At 35.9% G+C, this 25,627-nt stretch overlaps 1 protein-coding gene across 2 annotated transcripts; it reads left to right on the plus strand.

Annotated features, from left to right (window-relative positions):
* The first annotated feature begins 12,942 nt into the window (after positions 1-12,942).
* Positions 12,943-22,038, plus strand: LOC149777851 (uncharacterized). 2 transcript variants are annotated; one of them, XM_089938919.1, is made up of 2 exons: positions 12,943-15,107; positions 18,412-22,038. In XM_089938919.1, exons 1-2 carry the CDS (start codon positions 13,132-13,134, stop codon positions 18,428-18,430), a joined length of 1,995 nt encoding a protein of 664 aa, XP_089795045.1. In that variant the 5' UTR covers positions 12,943-13,131; the 3' UTR covers positions 18,431-22,038. The 2 variants fall into 2 exon arrangements, with proteins under 2 accessions (XP_089795045.1, XP_089795046.1); XM_089938920.1 differs by lacking the exon at positions 12,943-15,107 and adding an exon at positions 15,120-15,622.
* Positions 22,039-25,627: the final 3,589 nt, after the last annotated feature.

Below are 25,627 nucleotides of genomic sequence, written 5' to 3' on the forward strand. Positions count from 1 at the left end.
ACTTTGTCCTTTTCAGACAAGTGCCCTGTTTCTGACAAGTGGCCTGTATGTAAAGATTTTAAACACTTGAAAATTAGACAGTGGACATATAAATGCTATCTTTTATAACCATATCTATGTTATTAAACTGTTGGATATGTGTTTGCAAGAAATGTCAGCAGCGTAACATAACACCATATAAGGTCTTTAACGGTGGAGGCTTAATTACCCCTATATCGCCAACTAAATGTATACTTGTGCCTTTCTTACTTGTTCTTGCTCTCATGCCCAAAGTAATGGGCCATGACCCTTTGACTTGTCATTGGTGTGTGTTCAGGCTTTGGGACATTTTTATTTTATAGACTAGCTTCAAACTGTCCTCCATAGAATGGATTTTTACTACATGCACCACTACCCCAGCACACCAGGAAGAAATTAGAATAAATGAGACTGGATGCTTATATTTTACAGACATAAACATATTTGCACCCATAGAAGGGTTCTATATGAATGTGAATATTTATGTCAACAGAGCATGGACATGCCAAGAAATATGGTGGTCAGAAATATGCATCAGTGTTAAGATGTACATTTATGTAGCTCATCAGACCAGTGAAAACAACTTCAGAGTGATGAATATCAATACAGTTAAAACAACTTCAGAGTGATGAATATCAGTACAGATAAAACAACTTCAGAGTGATGAATATCAATACAGTTGTGCCATTAATCACATGTTCTGTGTACATTTTGTCATTTACCAAGTCCCTTTTTGACAAAAGTATTCTCAGTGTTTGTGAGTTGGATTTTAACATGGCTTTAAAAAAAATTCAGCCATATTGCTGCAATGTCTGCAGTGTGGCAGTTTAAAGCACAGGGACATCATGCAGCATAGTCTGAGCTTCCTCTTACCCTTGCCACCCCATTTTTTGATATTTGGATATTTATGTTGGGGTGTAGGGTCAGAGTCCACTCACTATCGAAAAGTTGGAATTCACCGACACCATTGGTACCATTTGGTGTCGGCATGGGGTAGCCGTTTACTAGCTGGCCCAGCAAACTTTAACGACCTTTCATCGAGATATACCTGCATGAAATCGATAGGAATATGCTTTATTTTCTCAAATATCATGAGCATAGCATTCGTTCTGTCTTTAATCCACTGCCATACGAGATGAAAGTAATTGTTGCTGATCCCTTTCTGGAACTGGATCCAGATTATGTTGAGAAATAAGAAATGAGAATTGATTTTAAGCGGGATTTATACTTCTGCATTTCATATGATAAAACTATTTATGAAATAAAATTGTTAATCTCAATACAAGTGTGTGACATTGTTTTGTGGACATAACTAATAAAGATTTGGCAAGACTAGTAAATTTCTCTTTATACTAGACCTGGTATATATATATATATATATATATATATATATATATATATATATATATATATATATATATATACATACATACATACATACATACATACATACATACATACATATATATATATATATATATATATATATATATATATATATATATATATATATATATATATATATATTGTAAGCGACCTCTGCTACCTGTCTGCTAGGAAGGGTTCATTGAAGAAGTTCCATTCAACAGTCTAATCAACAAAAATGTTTAATGAAAGTAACATAACTAAGAAACTGGAAAGCTGACACCAGTACATAATATTCATTAGGATAAGACAAATATACTCCTGCAAGGAAACACTCGTTGCTTGCATTCTTGTATTGTAACAATTTGATACTGACGTTAAGTTTTGATGTCTTGTTCATTTCAATAAAATGTCTCAGCACATAATAGTTTGTTTCAATGTTAAATAAATTAAATATTGATTGAAAAGCATAGTGACCCCAACAGACGAGAGTTGAAGATTTGCTTTGTATTCGTTTAACTCAGGTTACCAGTGTGGTGGGAGATAACTGCACGATAATTTGGAAGATTAAATTACTTAATCATTTCCTACGTAATTTTCCAAAATGCTTGCCTCTGCAGATTGTTAAAAACACGGACATTCAAATGTTCAAATTATTGCTTATTTTACTAGCTTTCACCTAATTAATGTCCAAATAATTCAGAGTATTATTATTACTTTATCAGTCCTATACTATTATTATTATTTAGCAATTTATATGTCATTACCTAAAAGGGTTGTTGGACTTCATAGGTGTTAGTTCTGGTTTTGAACTTGAACGCGCTCTACAGTTATCTGACAAGCACCACTTCAATATATAACCACGCGACAGTACTGAACCAATCAGAATTGGCAGACCGAATCCGTCAACGAATCAGATGTGGCAAACTGGCAAACCTTAGTCTAGCGCAAGTTTGCTACATGAATAAGGTTCAATATATTCCAGCATAAAAAACATTCTCACATCTTATATCTTATTCTGTACAAAACTCTGAGACATAAACTCTGTATCCTAATATTTCTATATAGTTTTCAGTAGCAGTACAACAGTTCTCGAATGAATAAACTGTGACAAACCAATGACAGGGTGTAATGGCACTGAAAAGGCAGTTGCTGGGGAGGTTGCGACTATGCACAAAACAAATTGCATTACGCAATAAATCTAAAAAAATTTGTAAAGTCAGTATATTTAAAATATTACTTTCGGCAATATGTTCACTGTGACTTAATCTGAGTAAATGTATATGAATCACATACCTGTAATATCGAACCATCGAGGTCATGGGTCACAAACGAACAAAAATGGCGTTTATAAGAACTTAACTAGATCGTTAAAAAGTTCGTTTACCGCGAAACACGAACAACCTGAAACTTCATGTTTAATACACGTGTCGTGATGTTCCCATCAAGCAACCAAATGATGGAGAAACACATTTGGCATTAAATGAGGTGACACAAGCATGTAATTTGTGCAAGAAACTGTGCTGAATATAAAATGTCAAACCTTGGCAAGCCAAGTGTGATATAATGATCAACATGGTAATAGCTAAAACTTATTGACAGAGATTTCCTACAGGCATAATAAATATGGGATTAGCCAACTAGTAATTCAGTACAATTTGTCTCCATGGACCGCAGGAAGTCTGAGAACATTCCTATAAACTGGCGCATTATCGAAAATAGGGAGAAGTTATACGTGAAAAGTTCATGCTATCACAAAGCAACTAATTTGCCACAACTACAAGCTCTTGCACTGCCCAAGGTCCAATGAGCTAAACATGTAACACTAATATCTTAAAAGAAACATCTCTAATAACATATGGAGAATTCACATGCAGTAGTAAATATCCACCCCAACCCCATTATGGTGCACAGCTGGTTAATACTGAGTCTATGACACTACCCCCATCTCAAAAGTTCTAATTTTCCTGAATCTGTGCATTGCGTTTTTCAAGGTTCTAGCCGTAACCCTACATTTGCCATTTCTATTATTGATATGATAGAGTCAAAACTCGGATCTCTGCATTTGGCACTTTCTTCTAGAATATCCAGAAACCTGGAACAGTCAGTTATCTCCTGCCCATAAGCAATGATACGGCAAACTTCGTAGTTGTAGTACCGGCACCTCCGGAACGGGTGGCTGGTAAGAACGAAACTTTTTCGCGGAAGCACCAGTTGATTGTAGCGGTCTATGAGCTCCCCCGGTCTATATCAGGGATGTGGCCTGGTGTCAAACTTGCTTCCAGGGTCATGGCAGCATACTCAACAATGAGCAACTTCCTGTCGCCGGACAACTTCTTCCATTACCTTGGTAACCCGCGAATTGACACTGGGCCTGCGGTAAATTCTAGTACCTCATCTTTGTCCCAATCTCTCCTTGCTGATTGAAACAGGGGCATGCACCTAGCCTTCAGTAATTTCCTCGCTCTTTTTTTTGATTTTTGGACATTGGAGACTTCTTTGGAGGAGTTGTAACAACTTCAGAAGATAAAGTCGACATATCTGGTGGAGTCTCTGTAATCTTAGGGATCAATGGTTGACTGGTGATGTTCAAGCTGGAGAGGGTCAGACTTGGAGATGGGGTGGCTGGCTCTGGTAACTCCATCATCATGTCCAGTAGAATATTTTCTGGTTCTATATTATGGTCTCATTGGCCTCGTGAAGACAACTCTACACATCTGGACAGGCTCTGGTCGTCTGCGCACCCTGATAGGCTGGCATCAGATACTGGCGACGAAACCCGCATTGGCTTCTCTGATGTCAGGGGAGTGACAAGCTGTGCTTCAACGAAGTAATTGCTTGATTTAGGCATATCGGGTTGAGAGTTCATGGTTGCGTCTGCTGCTGCTACTGGCCAAGGCTAATCTGGTACATTCTCTGACGCAGATATGGTCTTCCTGTAGAGACTAGTTACAAAGCGGGAAGGAATCCCTAATTTTTGGCATAAGTTTTCCTTAATTGACTCGTCCTTCACCTCAAACCCTCCAGAGCCGGGCCTGGTGTGATTTGCATCCATCAATCCATTTTTTCCTTGAACGGCTCGGGCGCCTGCACCTGTTCAACCAATCAGAATGGCCCTACGTGCCGTTTTAGCAGGCTGACTACTGGTATGCTTTTTCAGATCGTTTATTTATGTTTTTTTAACCTTCTCCTCCAGATGACACCATGAGCATATGACACGAATATGATGGTGTGGCGGTCCAGCCAAGTGGGCCTTGAGATCTCTCTTGATGGAAAATATAGCTAAACATAGCCAGCACATCATTCTGGAAGGACGATAGAATGAACCGTTGTAAACAGCACTGTCTTCTTGTTATATGTGTGCGGGTGTGTGGTATTTCTCACCACACGGTGTTGCTTCCCATACTGGAATTAAATATTTGATGAATGTGTAAAGTGCCTACTGCAAGAGTGTTCCCTTTATAGAGCAATCCTATATGTTTTAGAGAGTTGCCAAGAGGAATCATTAAACTCATGAGAATAACCATGTTATTCCCAATCCCGGTAAGCTCAACTCTGGCTGATCAGGCCAGAGTTTTAGACAACCCATTTGACTCACGGTAGCTACCTATTGAAACAGACATTGTCGTGCCGGCGTCGCCTGTCCTATGTGCCATGCCTCCCCTCTCACGGTATGGAACTCTTTCATCCACTACATCATCCTCAGAAACCCTATAAAACTGAACACAACATCAGGGTAGGTGATCAAGAAAATAAGAAGGAAGGAAGAATATGTACAAATGAACGGAAACTTTCTACAAATCTTTCAGTCATTTGTCCCAATTGGAAATCCATCGTGGTAGGTGCTGTCCTTGATACAGCATCAGCCTGTCAATATGGTATACTTTAGCCGGTTGTTTTGAAAATTTCGTTACCATATAAGTTATGTCATCAATTTTCGTCATAATAAGGTAGGGACCCTTCCATGGTGATGTCATCTTTTGCATTCACCAACTGTTCGCACAGGATTATGAAGCCAAACAGGTTGACCCACCTCAAATGGCCTTTCTTTTGCATTTAAATCATAATGTCTTTGATGGTAAATAGTATTTGGTTATAGGTATTTCCGTGCACGTTTATGAGCTTTTATTTTCTCCTGCAGTTCCACAATGTAATCATCGGGTTGCATTCTCTTTACAACATTTCCATGGACATGTTCCCCAATAACAGCTAACATCGGCAGTGTCACTTCTCTACCCAACATCATCAAATTTGGGCTTTTGCAAGTACTTGAGTGTGTCGATTCTCTGTATGCCATCATCACTTGCAGCAGATACCAGTCCCAGCTATTTTGATCCTTTTCACAGTACATTGTAAGCATGTTAGCAAGTGTTCTATTAAATCTCTCCACAGGGCCATTTGCTTCAGGTCTTAGTGGTGTTGTTCTTGTTTTATTGATGGATAAGAAGTCACACATGCCGCGAAAGTCTTTGATTCGAAGCATCTACCCTGTTCTGCGTGGAGCTGGAGTGGAGTGCCAAACCTGCAGACAAATTCGTTGACAAAGGCTTTGCTTACTGTTAGTGCTTCTTGATCTAGTAGAGGTATGGCGTCTGTCCACTTTGTAAAAGAGTCACAAAGTGTCATTATGTACATGTTACCATTCTTCGTACATGGAAGTGGTCCTTAGATATCAAGGGCAACCTTTTCCATAGGTTCACCGACTAGATATTGTCCCAAGGGTGCACAATTCTGCTTATTGGAAGATTTGCGTGCGGTACATTTGTCACACCTCTTACAGTAATCTTCAACATACTTTTTCACTGCAGGCCAATATAAGTGCTGTTTAATTATTCTCACTACCTTTGGAGCACAAAGATGACCAGTAGTTGGAATGTCCTGGAAGTATCTAAGAACATCACAACTGAGTGCCTCTGGCACGATCAGCTCCAGCTTGGAACAACTGTTGGTGTCATCAACCCATCTTCTGTACAGCATTCTCCCATGCAACTAAAGCCAATCCCATTGTCGCCATAAGATTTTCAGTGAGGAAGAATTTTCTTGTATACGTTGCCATTCCGGACGAGCGACCCTTTCATCCACGGCTACCACTATAGGTGCAATATTTGGGTCCTAGAGCTGCCGATTTCTAACCTCTGATGGTTCCCATCCGCAAAGCAACTCTTAAGTTGCAAAGAAAGTAGACTCGTTATCAGCAGCTTGATTTCTTGTAATAGCCCTGGATATAAATTGCTCTGTTGCACCTGAACAACTCAATTTCTTATCAGTTTCTTCCTCATACTGTGCTGACACTGGTTTAAGTTCAATCAAGTTGTGTTCACTGTTTTCACATGAATCAACTTCTCTTTGAACTTCCTCTTGCCTCCTACATGTGACACATGGGTTTCTCGACATCGCTTCAGCGTTGGAATGTTGCTGACCATGGCGATGTGATACAGTGATATTATATGTGCCCAGTTCCTGAAGCCACCTTGCAACTTGTCCAGTAGGGTTACGCAAGTTCTTAATCCAGCTAATAGCTGCTATATCCGTTCTCAAATATATTTCTTGTCCATACAAATATGAATGAAAGTTTCTTAGAGCCGTAAAAACAGCAAGTAATTCTTTCCTTGTCACATAGTATGACCTCTCATGAACGTTCAGTCTTACTCATATAAGCTATGACTCTTTCTGTTTGAGCATATTCCTGTGACAGGACTGCACAAACAATAGTGTTGCTTGCATCAGTGTCCATAATGAAACGTTTGTTTGCACAGGAATATGCTAGGACATGAGCAGTCTTCAGAACCTACTTCAACCTCTCAAAGGCTTCTTGACACTCTTCGTTCCAGAGAAAGGGTACTCGTTTCTCGCAAAGCCTGTGCAAGGGGCTTGCAATTGTTCCAAAGTCTTTAACAAAGCGTATGTAGTATGAGTACAGTCCCAAAAAGCTTCGAACGTGTTTAACATTCCTTGGAATGGGCCATTTACAAACTGCAGCAATTTTGTCAAGGTCCGTTTGAACTCATTCCTCAGACAACATGTGTCCAGGAAACTTTCCTTTCCTTTTAAATAAAACGCATTTGGAAGGTTTTAATTTGAAATCCGCTTCTTGCAGTCGTTGAAAAACGTGTTCTAGCCTTTCTAGGCATTGTCTGATGATTGATGCAGGGGCTATTATATCATCCATTAAAAGACGACATTCATTCCACTGTAGTCCTCTCAAAACACTTTCCGTCAAACGTTCAAAAGTAGATGGTGCATTTGATAATCCGAAGGGCGTAACCAGGAACTGATAAGGCCAAAACTTGTAACAAGTATTGTCTTTTCTTTATCCTCAGGAGTCATGCCTATCTGCCAATACCAAGAATTTAAATTCATAATACAGAACCATTTGGAACCAGACAAAGAGTCAAAAGAGTCATCGACCCTAAGAAGAGGGTAGGCGTCCTTCACAGTTAGGTGATTAAATTTCCTATAGTCGACACAGAATCTCGTACTTCCATCCTTCTTGGTGACGGACCGCTCCAGTGGCTTAGTGGTTAGAGCGTCCGCCACGGAAGCAGAAGGTCGTGGGTTAGATCCCGGCCGAGTCATACCAAAGACTTACAAAAATGGTACTAACATCTGCCTCGCTTGGCGCTCAGCATTAAGAGGTTAGTGTTAGTACTGGTCGGCCTGGTGTCAGGATAATGTGACTGGGTGGGACATCATGCTACATGTCTACGGCATGATGCCCCAATGCTAGACATCACTATAAACTGTCACACTGCAGACATCGTAGCTCTATGACTGAAATATTGTTAAAACTACGTTAACAATGTTAATCACACACACCTTCTTGGTGACGAGGACAATGGGCAAGGCCCAATCACTATTTGATGGTTCAATGCTACCTAGCTGCAACATCTTTTCCAATTCAGATTTCTGTGCTTCACGTTTGCCAATTGGTTGTCTTCTAGGTGGTTCTCGTACCGGCATAGCCTGTCCTGTATTTATCCGATGTTGTACTCTGTCCGTCTTGCTAAGATCTTCAGGAGTCTTCGAAAAAATATTTTGATATTTCAGCAGCAGTTTTACAAAAGCCTCTATTTCATCCGGTTCAAGTTCAGTAGAACTTCTCTCAAACATATCCTTTAGGTGGTCTGGCAGCTGGTCTACTGCAGTGATATTAGGTTTAATTGTTACGCTGGCACACCTATGCAAATGTTGATTCTGTTCATAATATGACTCGCAGATGCCTATATCAGTGTTCACCTTTAAGATAGTTTCAGAGTCACCACAGTTAATTACTTGAATGTATTTGTCATCAGCTCTTGTATTGGTGATTCCACTGAGCAGACATACTATCTGTCTCACTAACCCTGTGAAACACTTCTATAATGCCATCTTCAGCTAGGAATTCTGACTTTAGGACATGAATTGGAACCCATGTAACGGTGTTTGCTTGCAGTTGTGTCGTCCTTCTTACTGTGATTCGACGTATCATTTCAGCTTCTCCACCAATCCAACAACTTATGTCACCGTTCCCAGTTATAAGTCTAAGACCTTTACAGTCAGTTTTATGAACAAATGTTAGGAGAAAGTCTTGGCTTATGATAACTTTTTCAATAATATCACATATAAGAAACTGATGGTTGAATGTCTTTTCATCCATTTTAATGTCTACATCTATTAGACCATACACGTGTAAGCGATTATCATTGATGTCTTATACAGTTATTGCTTGTTCCTTCAACTGATGTGTGTTATCTATTATTTTCTTAAAGACTCCGTATGACAAAGTGTAGACGTAGAACCACTGTCAATCAAACACTGCGTTTGAATTCCACAGATATGTCCAACTGCATAAAGACAATCATCCCATTTATTTAATTTGTCACCCACTTGACCAATTCTGACATCAAGTGAACTCAAATCGTTGGCTTTGTTTTGACTAGGCCCATCAAGATCCGCCAACTGTTGGCCTAGACAGCTAACGGGGAATCGCTTACCTGCTTTTGGTGGTTGAATTTATTGTCATTTGGTACGACATCTCTGTTTCTTTGATCACGCATATAACCACCATTTTCAGCCTTGTTTTTGTTGTAGAGGGGACACTTTCGAAAGATATGGTCAGGAGACTTGCGCAAGAAGAAAGTTTTGTTTCCACGCTGATGGTCTGAGGAAGATATGTCTGGACCAGATGGATTCAACCCCCTGCTTTTCTAGACGGTCAAGACGTTCAACACTGGTTGAAGAGTTTCCTGGATACTGTTTATGTTTATAGAATCAAAGCAAGAACAATAATTGGTCAAAAGAACACTGGATGTCTTTTTAGTGACTTCATCACCTAGCAGAGATTCATACCTCTGGACAACTTCGACTGCTTCAGCCACAGTCTTGCATTCCTTGTCTATGCAACGACATTTCATCTCGTATGGATGTATTCTGAAAAGCTGATTCATTGCAAGCATTTCTTGAGACTTAGCATCTACGTTTGAATATGCCTTCTGGACCAACTGTTGTAGATCACCAAACAATGCTACAATGGACTCGTCGCTTTTGCGTGCTCTTGATTCCAGAAGTTAGGTGCAACACCACTAAAACAAGCAGCCAATGTAAGTACTTTTTCTTCAAGACTCCATCGACCGAGTTTTGCACAACTTTCAAAATCCCCATCTTCATCTCCACTGAAATGATCAGGTTTCATATAAAATCGTCCCGGCACTGGACCAGGATATCCATCAATCATAACCATTGGCCTTTCTGAATGTGGCCCATCCCGTCCTTTGCGCCCTCTCAATATATCATCATATTCTTCAGCGTCAGGAAAACCATCTCTCTCAACTGGGGTCAATTCATCTTTCTCAACGCATCAACGAATTCATCATCTATTTGGCTGTCATGGACATCATCACCTTGTCCAGCCTCATTCAGTTTTTGCTCTTGTACACCATTAAAGCTGATATCAGGGGAAGAAGACATTGTTCTTTATCAATTACTGATCATAATACAACTCTGCTCGAAAATTTCAGATGTAACAAATTCGAAGTGCCACAACACAACCAATATAAACTGGTTCAAATATATTCACAAAAACAGTTCCACCTCAAATCGAAGATAGGTTGGTTTCGAATCACCGGATGCTGTTAAAAATAGAGCAAAACACTGATTGACACCAATTTGTAAGCGACCTCTGCTTCCTGTCTGCTAGGAAGGGTTCATTGAGAAGTTCCATTCAACATTAAAGTCAACAAAAATGTTTAATCAAAGTAACATAACTAAGAAACTGGAAAGCGGTCACCAGTACGTAATATTCATTGGAATAAATCAAATATACTCCTGCAAGGAAACACTCGTTGTTTGCACTCTTGTATTGTAACAATTTGATACTGACGTTAAGTTTCGATGTCTTGTTCCTGGATCATTTTAATCAAAAGTCTCAGCACATAATAGTCTGTTTCAATGTTAAATAAATTAAATAATGATTGGAAAGCATAGAGTGACCCCAACAGACGAGAGTTGAAGATCTGATTTGTATTTGTTTAACCCAGGTTACCAATGTAGTGGGAGATAACTGCACGATAATTTGGATGATTAAATTACTTAAACGTTTCCTACGTAATTTTATAAAATGCTCGCCTCTGCAGATTGTTAAAAACACGGACATTCAGATGTTCCAAGTATTGCTTATTTTACTAGCTTTTCACCTAATTAATGTCCAAATAATTCAGAGTATTATTATTACTTTGTCAGTCCTATACTATTATTATTATTTAGCAATGTATATATGTCATTACCTAAAAGGGGTGTTGGACTTCTCATGTGACCGAATCCGCCAACAAATCAGATGTGGCAAACTGGCAAACCTCATTATAGCGCTGCTTTGTCAGTTGTTGTAGCGACTGAATTTAAAATTGGCATTTGGGTCATATAATTTTGTTGCTGCTCATTAAAGTGTATAAAATAACATCATTGATTAAACTAAATTCAGATAATTCTATGAAAATTAAGGACATTCAGTTGTATTTGTCATGTGGAGAACGTTATTTTGCCCAGCAACGTGGAACGAATTGTCCACTGAATGAAACACAAAGACACAGTGATCTCTTTCAAGAGTGCTCTTAAAACTCACCGATTTCGACTGCAAGAACAAATTTAAAGACCTACTAATGTTTCTTACCTTAAATATTTTCAGCAGGTTTTATGTTTTCTAATTTCATGGTGTTTGTTTCTTGTAAATATATCATTATATATGTTCTTATGTTTTAGGTGTTGCCTAATGTTGTAAATCGCTTAGGGCTTCTAAAGATTAGGCGCTATACAAAATCCTCATTATTATTATTATTATCATTATTATTATTATTATTATTATTATTATTATTATCATTATTATTATTGATGTTATTATTGTTATTAGTATTATTATTACTATTATTATTATTATTATTATTATTATTATTTTCACTCTTTTGTTGTTAAATTAAACTGTTCTAGACAATGTCAGGCTTGGAAATTAGCCAACAATAGCATCTTTCACACAACCCTGAGATGTGTCAATGTAGGAACCGTTTCGAATTTTATCAAGAGAAGGAATCTATCTTGATGGGACAACATTAAATACTCCATTAATATGTAAATAAAAAATTGATTCATTTTTTTTAAATTTAAAAAGTTTGCTTTTAGTTTACAATATATTTGTTTGAATATCCTTAATTCGCATGTTCTTTAGTCCTAAACTAGTCAGTAAACAGATCATATATCGCATACTACTTTGTTGCACAATAAGTTTGCGATGTTTGTTTTTGTTGGGGTTTTTTTTGAAGGGGTTGGGGCGGGTACGTTAAATTGGGGGAAATCAACCCGATCTATGCATAAGAGTATTTTAGGCTTTCATTTGTTGATGAGTGTACATTTCCTTGTGGTGATAAAACAACATGGTGCAATCGCTCGTTCGGTAAAAGTATTATCAGTTTCATGCAAGTTTTCTTTGTTTTTTTATTTTTTTTATTTTTGCCGTCTCAAAAATCAGCACGAGCCATCTAGTGTACTTAGTATAAAATTGTAAAACTGCTGTTATACAATGTAAAATATTGGAAACCATGTTAACGATTTTTTCTTAATTTACAAATTTTATCTGTATTTCAGCAGCTGCTTTTGACATAAGTTACCTAAATCTTGTTTTTGTTTGCATGTATTAAAAAAAAAAAGATAAAATTTCAATCCAAATCGATCAGTAGACTATTTTTGCAACTAAAGGTTGATTTTGTTACCCTTTTTACACTACAGGTTCCAAAACCTGGAATGGTTTTACTTCACGAAACTGAATATGCAAATATTTGCAACTTTCAATATACTTTTGCCACGTGTCATAACTCTCAATTTATCAGTGTATACAAGTATTTATCTTAAAAGCAATATTCAACATTAACTAAACATATAAATCATTATATGTGCGGTTGCTTTATTATTATTATTATTATTATTATTATTCACTACCACACAATAAACATGTTCTAAATATGATGACTATTTCCGTGACTATTGTTTAACTATGCATGCGAACTGTGTTTTAAGCTCGACCAGTATCCAGATTCTTACACTCCTTGTTGAGAAGTACAGTCAGTTATAGCAATGGCGCGTACAAAGCAAACAGTTTAGAAGTACTGGATCCCCCCACAGGACTATCTATACTGCCCACTACGGACTCCGAAGCTCAAAAAGGGTGAGAAGAATCATCACTTTACACAAAATAATTAACCAAACCAAACCGAAAATTATCAAGAAATGGAAAACAACATGGAAAAACGAGGCATTGAAAACAAAATTCGTGCAACACGAGGCAATATGGCGACGAGAAAAGAAGTCAATTACCTTGAGAAATTCTTCAAGCTGGAAAGAGTAGTGATACATGACAAAAGCTACCTACAATGTAAATACAAGGAAGGAACGCAAGAAATAGACATGAGGCACATACAAAGGGAAAATATACCTTGTCTAACCACAGTAATGATAGCCATGAAAATAGCCCACCCGGAATGTATGGATAGAGTATACTCCATAAACCCTAATGGATACAAAGGCTACATAATAAGACCGAAAGGGAAGAAACCAATATTACCATATGGAGAAATGCAGATTGGGAAAGAAAAAGTGACAATAAAGGAACCAGAACCATTGCTAAGGGAGATTAAAAAACGAACAGGAGAATTACATGTTACAGACATCCCGCTGGAAATACCAATAGAAGCAATAGTCAAGCGTTTTGAGGAAAAATACAATATCCCGGTTAGCTCAGCAAGGAACAGAACGATAGAAACAACATCAATTTTAGACGGAACACGGATATTAGAGATAGAAATCAGTAACATGAAGAAAGTAAAGAGAGCCTTTTACATATTCGGATTCTTAGCAAAGACATGGTACAAAGGATGCATTTTTGACAGAACATGCAATAGGTGTGGGAACACAGGTCACACACCATTTAAATGTACCCAGAACTCGGAAAATATAGGACCAATAATAACATCTACGAAAACAAGCAGCAGACAAATAGGAAATATGCAGCCACAACAACAACAACAACAAAGAACACAAGATGTGCAGCAGCAACAACAACAGCAGCAGGTACAAAAACAGGAAATACCGAAACAAGCAGGAAAAAAGATAGAACAAATACAACAACAAAGAGATGAGCAGAAGCAGCAACAACAACAAGAGCGTTTACAAGAACAAGGACAACAAAAACAAAAACAAGAACAGGAAATACAGAAACAAGCAGGAGAAAAGCAAAGGATAGAACAAATACAACAACAACAACAACAAGAGAGAGAAACTATACTACAGAAAGAAATTGAAAACAATAAAAAAGGGCTAGAAGTCCAACTGCAGCAACCCAAACAGACAAGAAATGAACAACAAGGACAACAACAACAACAAACAAAGCAACAACAGGTGATGGAAAATAGACAAGAAGAACAACAAAAGAAAATAAAATCACAACAGCAACCAGGGTCAACAACAACGACAACAACACCAACAGATCAGCCCCCAGAAAATGAATCACGGGGATGTAAACAACAACAACATCAAATACAAATGCAAATACAAGAAAGTCAACTGCAGCAACCCAAACAGACAGGAGGACAACAACAACAGCAACAACAACAAACAAAGCAACAACAGGAAAATAGACAAGAAGAACAACAAAAGAAAATAAAATCACAACAGCTACCAGAAAACTTAGAATTACAAGGGTCAACAACAACGACAACAATACCAACAGATCAGCCTCCAGAAAACGAATCACAGGGATGTAAACAACAACAACAACAACATCAAATACAAATGCAAATACAAGAAAGTCAACAAGAAAATATCAAGCTAATCCAACAAGATATTGAACATGAGCAACAACTAGAAAGCAAACTACACCCAAAACAAACAAAACGAAGTCTACAAGAAAAAGAAGGGATACCAATACAGCCATCATTACAAGAAAGTGACTCAGAAGTTACAGCTTTCAAATTACAACAGATCCAGAAAACACAAACACCTAGATTATTAGAAACACCCCAAACAAACAGGATACCGCAGCAAAATTCAAATGAAGACCCAGAATTGCTACAACCAATGGAAACAAGCATAGATTTAAGGAAAGCACTTCGAAATAAGACAAAAATGAAAAGAAAAGAAAGGAGAAAAAGTCAAAAAGAGACAGAAGCAAAACCTATGTTCAGCTACGATGAATACATTGAAAGAAAGTATGGAATTTAAATAATTTTAAAAAAAAAAAAAAAAAAAAAAAAAAAAAAAAAAAAAAATAAAAAAAAAATTATTACACTTTACAAAAAGCAATAACACAATAGCTAAACATACAGAATAGCAATCATAACATGTAGGGCAGGAGGGCCTCCCTAACTGGTCTGTGAAGATCAAAAAGGAGAGAGAACCCTCCAAAAAAAAAAAAAAAAAAAAAAAAAAAGACCAGTATCCAGTGCGCCATTTTTGATGCAAAAATTCAAAATTGCACATCCTGGATTTGTCTTTTGAAATGGCTGGAGCTGGTGCACAACCATTCGTAGATAATAAATTAAAGCAACGAAAAGTTCTTTTATTTTCAAAAACTTACTCTCCAGAATGTAAGGCCGTCAAAGGTTTGCTGCAGGAGTATAAAATGGCAGAAAAGCATTTCGAAGTTGTTGAAATTGAGAAAAGACAGGATGTTAATCAGATAGAAGACTATTTCATGATTCTATGCTTATCTGACCAGAGGAAGGTTCGTTTGACATAGTGAAGAAAATTTTAAAAGAATTATGATTGGTTTCAGGATGAAAATACTTTCCATGCTTGTTGGCTGTAACAGTGTAATCTGATTTCGATTACTGCCCCAATTTCCCAGCAGATGACCCGTTTTACGGACATTGAACATGCTATACCATGGTTCAGACTTGGATTATAAATATGGGATAAGTGATTTATCGCTCCAAATGAAAGTTGGATAAATGGGGGTGGGGGAGAAGTTTAGTAAAAAAAATTGATTTTCATTTGCAAATCAATATTATTTACTGAGGTCAATATGATGAAATATTGAAAGGCGTCACATTTTAAAAAAATATACACAAAATTAAAATTACTGATTATTTATTTACTTCTCAGTGTTATTCTCAACATTTTCATGTCAATATATATAATCCTAACCAGAGTTAATTCACTTTTCGCACAGCCACATTATAAAATTTACATAAAGCTGTTCATCGAGCTGTCACATTCCTGATCTCTGAAATGTACTAATTTATGCAAAGTTTAATTCTATTTTCATAAGTCCTTATTGTTAAACATTGTATGATGCTGTTCTTCTTCACTTCAGTAGGAATATAAATTTTCAAATAAATAAGGAGTGGATGAAAATATTGTCATTCAGTTAATTAGCTATTAAAGTGTATTATGTTTGTGAAAGTAGCAGATTTCTAAGGTAATGTCAGCTGCTTACCATTTGTGTTCTGCAGCGTTTTGTTATTCACAGCAAATCTAGTAACAGTTCTTTTTTAATTCAAGGTAAATAAACATTGACTTAAAATATAAAAAAATAAAAAAAGCATTGAGTCAATCTTGGGATTTCTACATGACATGTCAACAAATTGTCTATTGAGACCACTCCAGTGGCCTAGTAAATAGAGTCTGCCTCAGATGCAGGAGATTGCAAGTTAGAGTTATAAAAATGGTACTAACAGCAGCTTCACTTGGCACTCGGCATTAAGAGGTTAGTGTTAGGACTGATTGGCCTGGTGTCAGGATAATGTGACTGGGGGGGACATCAGGCTACATTCCTGCGGCATGATACCTCACTCCTAATCATCACTATAAATGGTCACACTGCAGATACTGTAGCAGTATGACTGAATATTTTTTTAAAGCTATGTTGAAAATCCAAAACACACACACACTTGTCTATTTGAAAACAAAATTCCAGACAGTTAAAGTAAATATGAATGAATGATCCTTTTTTTTCCTTCTTTGGAAAACTACTAACTCACAGACAAGTCTCTAGTATTTTGCACACCATATCATAATCATTATATTCCGAACTGTGAGATTGCAAATATTGTTAGTAAATGGCAGCAGTACAAATAAAAATATTTTAGCCATTTTCTTGCTTGCTAGTTTGAGCACTGCTGTGCATATGCTTTATGACAACATACAGTCTGCTTGACTTTTCCATTGTAAGTAGATTGCATACATTGCACGATGAACCTCATGCGACTGTTAATTTGAAAATGAAATGGCAAGTTAAAGATGGATATAAAAATAAAAACTGAAAATGGCTTTTACTTGAGCTTTTAATGTTTACATTCATGTGCAGTGCTGCAATGATGAGAATGTGATAAAAAAAACTTTTTATTTCTTACGAAACTACCTGCATGTTAATCCCACATCTAACTCTGTTGTTTTTTTTCCACTGCTTTTTGCTGATTGAATACGGATTTAAAAAAGAGTTTACTTTGCTGATCTCTCCAAGTCCCTTGCTAAACATATATTGCATATCTTGTTGAAGGTACAGTTATCTACAAGTCCTTCCTAATGGAGATCCTCTTACCTTTTTAAGGTATAGAATGTCAGATATTGGTAGCAAAGTGCTTTGGAAGTAATGGGGCCCATCTTCAAAGGGGTAGGTGGGTGTGGAGTAAGTATAAATTATATGGGGTCACTGCCTTATCAGCCAAGCTTTTAGCCTTTTGGCATGTGTGCCTTACAATGACTATAAAGCCTGTATATAGTGTTAAATCCTTGACATTAGCTATTAATTTGTACCACTTTCTTCTATATTGTAATATAGTGACGATACTTGAGAAAAGTGACCAGGTTCAATGCTAAACATTCATATTCTGTACAAGTCTGAAAACTTTGAAATAAATTAGAGGAAATCCCAACATTTCATTTTTTCTTTAATTTTATATTGACTGGATCTCAAGGCAGTTCTAGTCTCATCTTTACAAGCTAAGGGTTATCAGTCAATTTGACATCAGCCCTTGGCGTATTTGGCGAGCAGAAACTCTTTTATATAAGCACCCTCTTGTGATTGAAACAGTAAGCACATTAATTGAATGAAAGTGTTCTTTATGTAAATTGTTATTTATCCTGTATAGCAACTCCCTTGATGTCCACATGCAATTACTAGAAATAAAATGTGTGAATGATACAAAAAACCTTGCTTGTGACAAGTTTTATTATCTATGGAGACTTGTATAATTATTCCCATATCTTGCCTAGGGGATACACTGAAAATAATGTCATCCTTGAGTATGTCATAAAGAATATTCCACCATTTAAACAAAATTAAGCTTTCTAATACAGCCAAACCACACTACTAGCAAGTTTTCCTTTGTTTTTAATGAATCGGTGAACACTTTTTTTACTTGTGTAAATTGTTTTAATTTATTTTTTAAAAAGAATATACATATATATATATATATATATATATATATATATATATATATATATATATATATATATGAGAGATGTTAAAGATGTTATTATATTGATTTAAATTTGTTATTTCCTTTTCAGGTGCCACAGTTGTTTGTAGATGGGAAATATCTTGGTGGAGAGAAAGAGGTCCTTTTGATGCATGAATCTGGAGAACTGAAGAAAGTTCTACAAGCTGCAGGGGCCGTGTGACAGAAGAACTGTACTTACAAAATGCCTAATGAAGATGCATTGATCCAATTTTATTTTGCATACAATTGGAGCATCAAATGGTGCATTATCGAAATAGTTTGTTTTTTTATAATCATAAAGACATGTATTTCCTTAATACTTTTAGACCTGCATTTTTAAAGTATGTATGTGAGAATAAATACAAAAATGTAATGTTGTAGTATTGAGAATGATGTAAATCAGAGATATAAAATAATTTTGCTGACTACATGAAAATATGTGTTTGTAGCCTGCAATGGCTTTTAATCTGTATCTTTGATGTACATGCATAAAAAAAAGATTATATTATAAGAACCAAATAAGTTAGAAGATTATTAAATAACTATGTTCATGTAATCGCTTCAATGCAAGGGAAGCATTCATTAGAGATTAATGTATTCTGCTTTCAGTTGTTATATTTTGTTTTCATTAATCCGATCAAAACAGAGAAAATCATATTGTTTTAATCTATAATCTCTCATTTGATCTTTAACTTTCAACCATGTCCTCTGATTTGCTCGGTTAAAGTTCTATTAAGACATTTTGTTTAAAATTTAAATGCTCAATAGGTTATATCACTGAGATATGAAATACAAAAAGCACATGTACAGTACTCAAATTTACAATAATTATATTTTCAAATTTATTCAAAATTTATTTTAATTATGAAATGCATTTTTGAACGTTTTTACTATAGTTTATAAAAAAAAAGGTTTGGTCACTTCAACAGTTAAATAATTTACCGGTACTTAAGAAAATGACCAATTTGTTCTAAGGGAGATAATTCCTCTCTCCCTTCAAGTAGTGCCAATAATTCATATAAAATGCTGTAGAACTCCATCAAAGTGCTGTCTTAAATCAGTTTCTGACTTGTTTTATTTACATCTTCTGAGAAACAAGCATAACAAATTCAAGAAATAAATGTTATTTTCTGATTACGTCTTAAAGAATGCTACACACATTTTTTATATCTGGCATATTTGCTTTGTTTTAAGTGATAAGTTTATATTATTCCAGACACATATAAAAGCCAAGGTTTGGAATATGCGGACTCCCCATAAACAATTTATACTTCAAAGGTAAATGTTATATGTTATAACAGCACATAAAAATAGTCTAATTATTTGTCAGTTAAACGTACATCTTGTCATAGCAATATTATATACGTAAGTCATTTATAAAACAAAAAACAACATGACAACATGTATGTAGCATTGGAAAAATTAATCATGTCCTGTTTGAATATTTACTTTCACTCAGGGGTTAGGCTGGACTGAAAATGAAAGGCAAAGTGGACTGAGTCTCTTCACCCCCCACCCCTACTGTCTTAATAGGGAGAAGTGATACAAAAATAGGTGGGTTGTAAAAGATTATAAAGGCAAAATAAGTTCATTAACATCTGGTATTTTCATGGCTTTGTAAAAAAACCATATTAAATTTCACAAAATACTCACTGGCATTCAACAGCAACTTCAGAATTTATGTAACTGTTCGAACAAAATAGGTGAGCAATACTTGTCCAATGCCATTTCTCATTCCATTATGTTTTTAGGTGTAATATTGAATAATTATATTAATCTTGTCATGCATTTTGTCGAGAAATGTCTTTATTGATGTAGTATTTAGGTTGTCATTGAAAACAATTTGGGATTTCACTAACTTCCTGGATTTTTACATTTGTTTGGTTGGCAATAAAATTGCAACTGCTGGTAGTTGCTTACTCAAGACCAACAGAAATTACTACCTTAGAACAGAGTTGGATTTTAAAGCATGCTTCTACTGTTTCATATGTGCAACAGTGGCTTTTGTAAGTAAAATCAGGTAAAAGATATATTATTTTGGGCAGAATACCAGTGGAGGAATAGAATGGGCAAGACAGGTATCTGTTTATAACAAGTTTGCATTCCTGGCATGTTTAAGTGAAATTCATGGCTGATACGATTATTTTTACCCACCTTACCTGGTAGCATGTCCACAGGTAATCTATGAACCATTCAGTTGGAGATTATTGTTTCAAATGATAGGATGAATTTAAGAGTTTTAACCATTATAATGACGTGGTCAGGACAGCAGTTATTATTATTAATAATGTGCCAATGCAAAGTTGATCAAACTTTATGTATAAGGTCCCACATGGACACATACAAATCATGCATTGAAATAGCTGTAAATACCTTTGCCTCCAAATTTCTTTTGGTATGGCTATTCCAGACCTACAGAGTTAGATGAGGGTGAACATTTTCTCATTGGTAATGAAGAACCAGTTGTTCAGCCTCTATGCCAAATGTCATGTTTTGTTTGTTGGTGGTCTCCAATCACATTGCCTTAAAGCTGAATAATCTACAAAATATTTGAATGTAGAGTATTCCTTAATTATAAAGATGTCCATACAAGCCATGGTGGATGCCATGTTACAGTGAGACCATCTTCTAATGAAATACATGATGCATGTAATTTTACTATGATGCTGTACAGTGAGACAACCTTATAATGAAATACATGATGCATGTAATTGTACTATGGTTCTGTACAGTGAGACCACCTTATAATGAAATACATGATGCATGTAATTGTACTATGGTTCTGTACAGTGAGACCACCTTATAATGAAATACATGATGCATGTAATTGTACTATGGTGATGTACAGTGAGACCACCTTATAATGAAATACATGATGCATGTAATTGTACTATGGTGATGTACAGTGAGACCACCTTATAATGAAATACATGGTGCATGTAATTGTAGTATGGTTCTGTACAGTGAGACCGCCTTATAATGAAATACATGATGCATGTAATTGTACTATGGTGATGTACAGTGAGACAACCTTATAATGAAATACATGATGCATGTAATTGTACTATGGTGCTTTACAGTGAGATCACCTTAAAATTAAATACATTTTTCATATAATTATACTATGCCACCTTACAGTGAGGCCACCATATAAAGAAATACATGATATAATTGAACTATGGTGCTTTTCAGTGAGATCAACTTATAATGAAACATGTGATGCATATAATTTTACTACCATCAAATGAAATCAGATCCATGATCACAACTGCCTTATAAACAGAAACTGTGTTACTGTGAAGGGCCTTATAATGAGTGAGTGCTGTACATATTTATGGTCTAGAATTTGGTATGACCGTTTACCGTCCATACTTCTTGCGATGGCATTTAAATCTAGATTAAGAGTTTTTGGTGTGCCATGCCTTTAGCTTGGTGATTTTTATTTCCATTATTTCAAATTGTTTTCAGATCTGTGATATCTTGATATATTTTTGAAGAAATGACTTTTATTTGTAATTTGAATCTTTGATAGTATTTATTTTTATTACATACAGTATGGCATAATTTATACCAAGATGTCAGTGAAGAAATGTTTTTGTTATATCTTATAGTTAGATTTGATTACAGATTTATATCTTTATTTTACATTTCCCAGTGTAAGTTATTTAGAATTTTTAAATAAATAATGTTGCCTGAATATACATTTGTGACTCGTTAATATTTTCTGCAGTAACTGTTATGGGTACCACACTGCAAACAACATTGGTCCAAATTAGTCTAATTCAGCCAGGTGTTTAATTTGGTGAGATTATCTCAAAATGAGCATCTGGTAATGGATCCAGACAAATGACTGTAACAGCCAGAAACATGGCTCTCCAAAAATTTTATAAAGCCCAGGGACATCCATACAATATGTGTTGGTAATACATGTTTTCACTTCACTGTGAAAGTCATACAAATTTTTAGACCCTGGCACTATAATCTCACTTAGGACATGCCAAGCAGAAGCACTCACTGCTGGCATGCTTTCTTCACCAGTACATTCTACCAGCGTGAAAACAAATGAGTGGACCATTCTAAAAAATTTTCAAAATGTCGGCTGGGCTTATTATCAGCTAAAAATACCCTTAATAAATGTTTGCCAACATTTTTGTGGTTTTTTATATAAAAAGAGGTTATGCTTATCATGAATCATGTGCTTTGGAACAGATAAATATGGTACATTAGGAACATCTCTCTAGTTAACAGTTTTTTGATGTTTGTCCTATACATGATTTAAAATGAACAGCGTAGACACCAAACTATGTAACTGCATATGTGTCTATAATATTTACAGCTGTGTGTGCATTGAACATACCTGTAGATATACATGATTTATTGGTCTCTAGACCATGTTTGAGATTATACTTAAATTTTACTATTTGAAAAAATTGGAAGAAAATTTAATTATAGTGGAAATTATTTGTGAGAAAGATCTCTTTTAATACTATATTTGGTCTATAAATTTTTAGTGATGTTGCAAAGAATGTTAATTCTTTATTCATGGATGTGCAAACTCATTGGTTCGATCCCCAGCCGAGTCATACCAAAGACTTATAAAAATGGTACTAACAGCTGTCTCACATGGCGCTCAGTATTAAAAGGTTAGTGTTAGGACTGGTCGGCCTGGTGTCAGGATAATGAGACTGGGTGGGACATCATGCTACATGTCTGCGGCATGATGCCCCAGTGCTAGACGTCACTATAAACTGTCCCACTGCAGACATTGTAGCGATATGACTGAAAAATTGTTAAAGCTACCATTAAAAATCTAACCCACACACACTCAACCTTGAAAATCAGTTTTGAAATAAACCGAACGTCTTATTTGTATTGCTCTTTATATATATATATATATATATATATATCCTTCCTTAAATGAACTATGGTTTCTAATTGTAAAACATTTTGGTTATTAATATCAGTTTATATATATTAAAGAAATAAAAATGTATGAATCCCAGTATAAACTTTATTTAGATTTGCTTGTAATGTTATGAAGTACCCCTATCTCGTTTTCGTGTAACTATGACAGTTTGTCAATGACTGATGTGCCTCTGCAATGCAAGTAGATTAAATGACTACATGATGTCACTGTCTTTACTGTGCTTGAATCTTTTGGAAGTTGGGGTGGTATAGAGATTTTAGATTAAAAATACATGGACATATTAAATAACAAATATAATTAGCAACTAATGCTTGTTAGTTGGGTTTTATTTTAATGTCCTGCCCTAGTTGTCACCCATAGATGTGTAAAGGCATATAGTTACCCCATTCCATCCATCCGTCACATGTTAGTTAAGTTTTGTGCTTGTGTCAGATTTTTTGGGCATGTAGACTGAAGAATCATGCAACATTATTCTGAAAAGTACAACATCATGCTACATAGGAAAGGTCTATGTGACCTATATTTTACACTGCTGTGACCTCAATTAAGTTTTATTTTGATGTCAGTTTCTCAGGCTTTATTACCCCAAGAGTCATACAAGAATCATGCAGCATATATAGGTATATGCTCCTAGGTGAGTACAACACCATCCCACTGGAATTGGATCACTGTGGCATGCACCTAATGGTTCAGTGACTATGACCTTATATTGTGTTATTTTGGCTGAAAAGTCAGATAGCTTTGTGTACGGATGACTGTTGATGAATGCAGGATGCTCATGATCCTGGAACACATATCTAGTTTTGACAACAACCAGGAAGTAGTGTAGATCATTCCATATTAATGTTCAGCCATTTTGAAACTAATATTTATTTAATTTTTAAGGCTGCTCTTCATATTCATACAAAGTGTGTCATCAAAATAAATCAAGATATTTTTGCTGTGCATTATATATATATATATATATATATATATATATATATATATATATATATATATATATATATATATATATATATAGTTTTCCTTTGTTATTGGTTATTGATGTTGCTTTTGTAACACCATCATATTGCATGAATATGTCTGTCGGGACAAGTGCGTATCCATTCGGCGTATTTCATATCCCTGTGTCAAATTTTTAGGGACTTTACTTATAAAAGAAAAAAACAAACAAACAAACAAAAATTGGCCTTTTGGTATTGAGTTGAATGCCAAGAAAATCTAGGCTAAGTTTGTCTTTACCCAGTTCCATGGTTTGTTCAGTGATTCCCTGTTGCTTTGAGCATGCGTGATACCTGGATACATTTCTAGTTAATATCAAACATTTATTGGCATTCTCTTCCCTTGTGTTTGTTTTTTTCTTCTTCTCTTTACATGATCGGTATGACCGTCTTCCCTGATGTCTTTAGACATGACTCCATATTTCAACTCAATATGATTTACATTAAAAATTGCTCATCTTTCTCCTTGTGGAGTATATAACACCGCTGTAATTTATCAATGACATTTCACTACTCCTCTGGACCGCTCCGGTGGCCTAGTGGTTAGAGCATTCCCTCGGATGCGGGAGGTCGTGGGTTCGATCCCCGGCCGAGTCATACCAAAGACTTAAAAAATGGTACTAACAGCTGCCTCGCTTGGCGCTCAGCATTAAGAGGTTAGTGTCAGGACTGGTCGGCCTGGTGTCGGGATAATGTGACTGGTTGGAACATCATGCTACATATATCTGCAACATGATGCCCCAGTGCTAGACATCACTATAAACTGCCACACTGCAGACATTGTAGCGATATGACTGAATTTTTTGTAAAGCTAAGTTAAAATTCCAAATCACACACACACACACACACACACACATTACTCTTCTGTCTGTATGGGATTAAAAAAAGTCAGGGCAAATGAAATACCAATAGTTAGCTAGGAATTAGAACTCGCTTCTTGTTAGCAGTAGACACGTTGGATCAAGATCAATCATAATATCTCAGAAACGTTTGGATGGTAACTTTTTTGAGCTGGTATATGTTTAGTATGCAATTTATTAAAGGGAATGGGAGGAGAAATGAGCATGATAAATATATTGTGTGATTTGGGGGTTTTGGTGCGTAGACTTCTCGGCACTGTATTGGCATTGTCTGTTGCAACATTTGGTGGACACTCCCGGAGACGAATCACCAAACCCATCAAAGTGATATTCCGATTCCAAACCGTTTTTCAGCTCACACGTTGTTTCAGTTTAACGCGGGCGTGAGTGACAACTTCGTTATTCCGACTAAAATAATGCAGTAGAAATTGGAACATCATCGGCCTTTTCCGTTAAGTTGAGAAGTATGGAGGGGGATTACCGTCATAATTCTATGCG

This window comes from Sinohyriopsis cumingii, chromosome 17 (assembly GCF_028554795.1).
Source record: "Sinohyriopsis cumingii isolate HCF-2022 chromosome 17, ASM2855479v2, whole genome shotgun sequence".
NCBI lineage: Eukaryota > Metazoa > Mollusca > Bivalvia > Unionida > Unionidae > Sinohyriopsis > Sinohyriopsis cumingii.

Excerpts from the sequence above, each read along its gene's own strand:
- LOC149777851 (XM_089938919.1), top strand. The coding sequence starts at position 13,132 with ATGGAAAACAACATGGAAAAACGAGGCATTGAAAACAAAATTCGTGCA.